This window comes from Caloenas nicobarica, chromosome 30 (assembly GCF_036013445.1).
Source record: "Caloenas nicobarica isolate bCalNic1 chromosome 30, bCalNic1.hap1, whole genome shotgun sequence".
In the NCBI taxonomy this organism is placed as follows: Eukaryota; Metazoa; Chordata; class Aves; order Columbiformes; family Columbidae; genus Caloenas; species Caloenas nicobarica.
The window spans coordinates 2,960,965-2,962,623 of NC_088274.1; the positions used below are offsets into that span (position 1 = coordinate 2,960,965).

Consider the following 1,659-nt stretch of genomic DNA (forward strand, 5'->3'; position numbering starts at 1 on the left):
ATAGTTTAGCATGTGTGCAATAGAAGAGATGACTTCGCCACATAGGTGTGACAGATGTTTGGAACAGGTCTGCGTGAATTTGGAATTTGCCAAGAATGGGATAAATAGCTAAGAGACTTTAAAAGCCCCTGTTATGAAGAAAGAATTCTTTATGAGTGTTTGAAAAAGGTTGAAAGAAGACAATAAATTCTCTGAGAACTCCGACTGACATTTGATATAGAAAAATCAGAGTATGAGAAATGCTTTAAGTACTCTGTCTGCTGTAGGAAGACTGGAAGAAAGGAAGGAAGCAGAGAAGGTTTTGGAGAGCCTTTCACCCAGACTGGAATTATCACACTTGGTTTTTGACATGTTCCTGTCTCGGCATGACGAACCGAAATTCAACATGGGACCAGAAAATGGAACTGCAGTTACTGAGTTCATCTTAGAGGGTTTCTCAGGGCTTGATCAAAGACTACAGCTCTTACTCTCTCTGTTCTTTCTGCTCATATACCTGACAACAGTGATGGGGAACATCACCATCATTTTCCTTGTGTACATGGATCGCCACCTACAAACCCCTATGTACTTTTTCATTGGCAATCTGGCTTTCCTGGAAATCTGGTTTACATCCTCCACAAGCATCAAATTGGTTGTGATCCTGGGTTCTGGTAGGAGAACAATCTCACTAAGCAGCTGCTTTGCCCAATCCTATTTCTATTTTGCCCTGGGCTGTACAGAGTTTGTTCTACTTGTTGTCATGTCCTTTGACCGCTATGTTGCCGTCTGCCAACCTTTGCATTATGCTGCCATCATGAAGCCTCAGCTCTGCATCCACCTGGTTGTTGCTGCTTGGGTCACAGGCTTCACACTCTTCAGTTACCGCCTGGTCATCCTCTCCCAGCTGACTTTCTATGGCTCAAATAAGATCCACCACTTTTTCTGTGACAACTCCCCCTTATTCAAACTGTCCTGCTCTGACACCAGCCTGCTCTGGAAAATAGACTCTGTTTTCTTATCCTTTGTCATTCTGGGTTCCTTATGTTTAACTCTGGCATTTTACATGTGCATCCTTTTCTGTATTCTACATCTTCCAGCAGCCTCTGGGAGGAAAAAAGCTTTTACCACATGTTCTTCCCATCTCACCACTTTGGCCATTGTATATGGGAGCTGTGTTGTTCTCTATGCATGTCCTTCAGAATATGTTTCCTTGGAGACTAACAGCATTGTAGCGTTGCTGAACACCGTCCTGTACCCATTCTTAAATCCATTCATCTACAGTCTCAGAAACAAGACTGTGATACTGGCCCTGAATGAAGCCATTGCCCGTATAACAACACAGCTTTTCCCCTAATCACGTGGCATTTCTGGACAGCAATACCAGTGATCTGCTATCGTATGTTAGATAATACCAGTGCATATGTATGTAACCTCCAGACACAGATGCCTCAGGAAATACGTGTTCTTGTTGGATTGTGTTAAATGGTTAGAAGCTCATCTGCACACACAAAGAAGGCACTAACTATGGCAGGAGAAGCAACTCAGTTAACACCCTGCCCCAGCTGCTCTCAGCCCCATCACTGGAGAGCCACCAGCTCATCAAGAGCTCATCTCCAAAACCAAGAAGAGCACAGAGGCTCAGTGGGAAGTGGGAACCCAGATTACAGGCTCTGAGGAATG

At 44.1% G+C, this 1,659-nt stretch overlaps 1 protein-coding gene across 1 annotated transcript; it reads left to right on the plus strand.

Moving 5' to 3' along the window:
* The first annotated feature begins 349 nt into the window (after positions 1-349).
* Positions 350-1,333, plus strand: LOC135999900 (olfactory receptor 6E1-like). The gene has a single exon (XM_065653474.1). The coding sequence runs from the start codon at positions 350-352 to the stop codon at positions 1,331-1,333; it is 984 nt and encodes a 327-aa protein (XP_065509546.1).
* Positions 1,334-1,659: the final 326 nt, after the last annotated feature.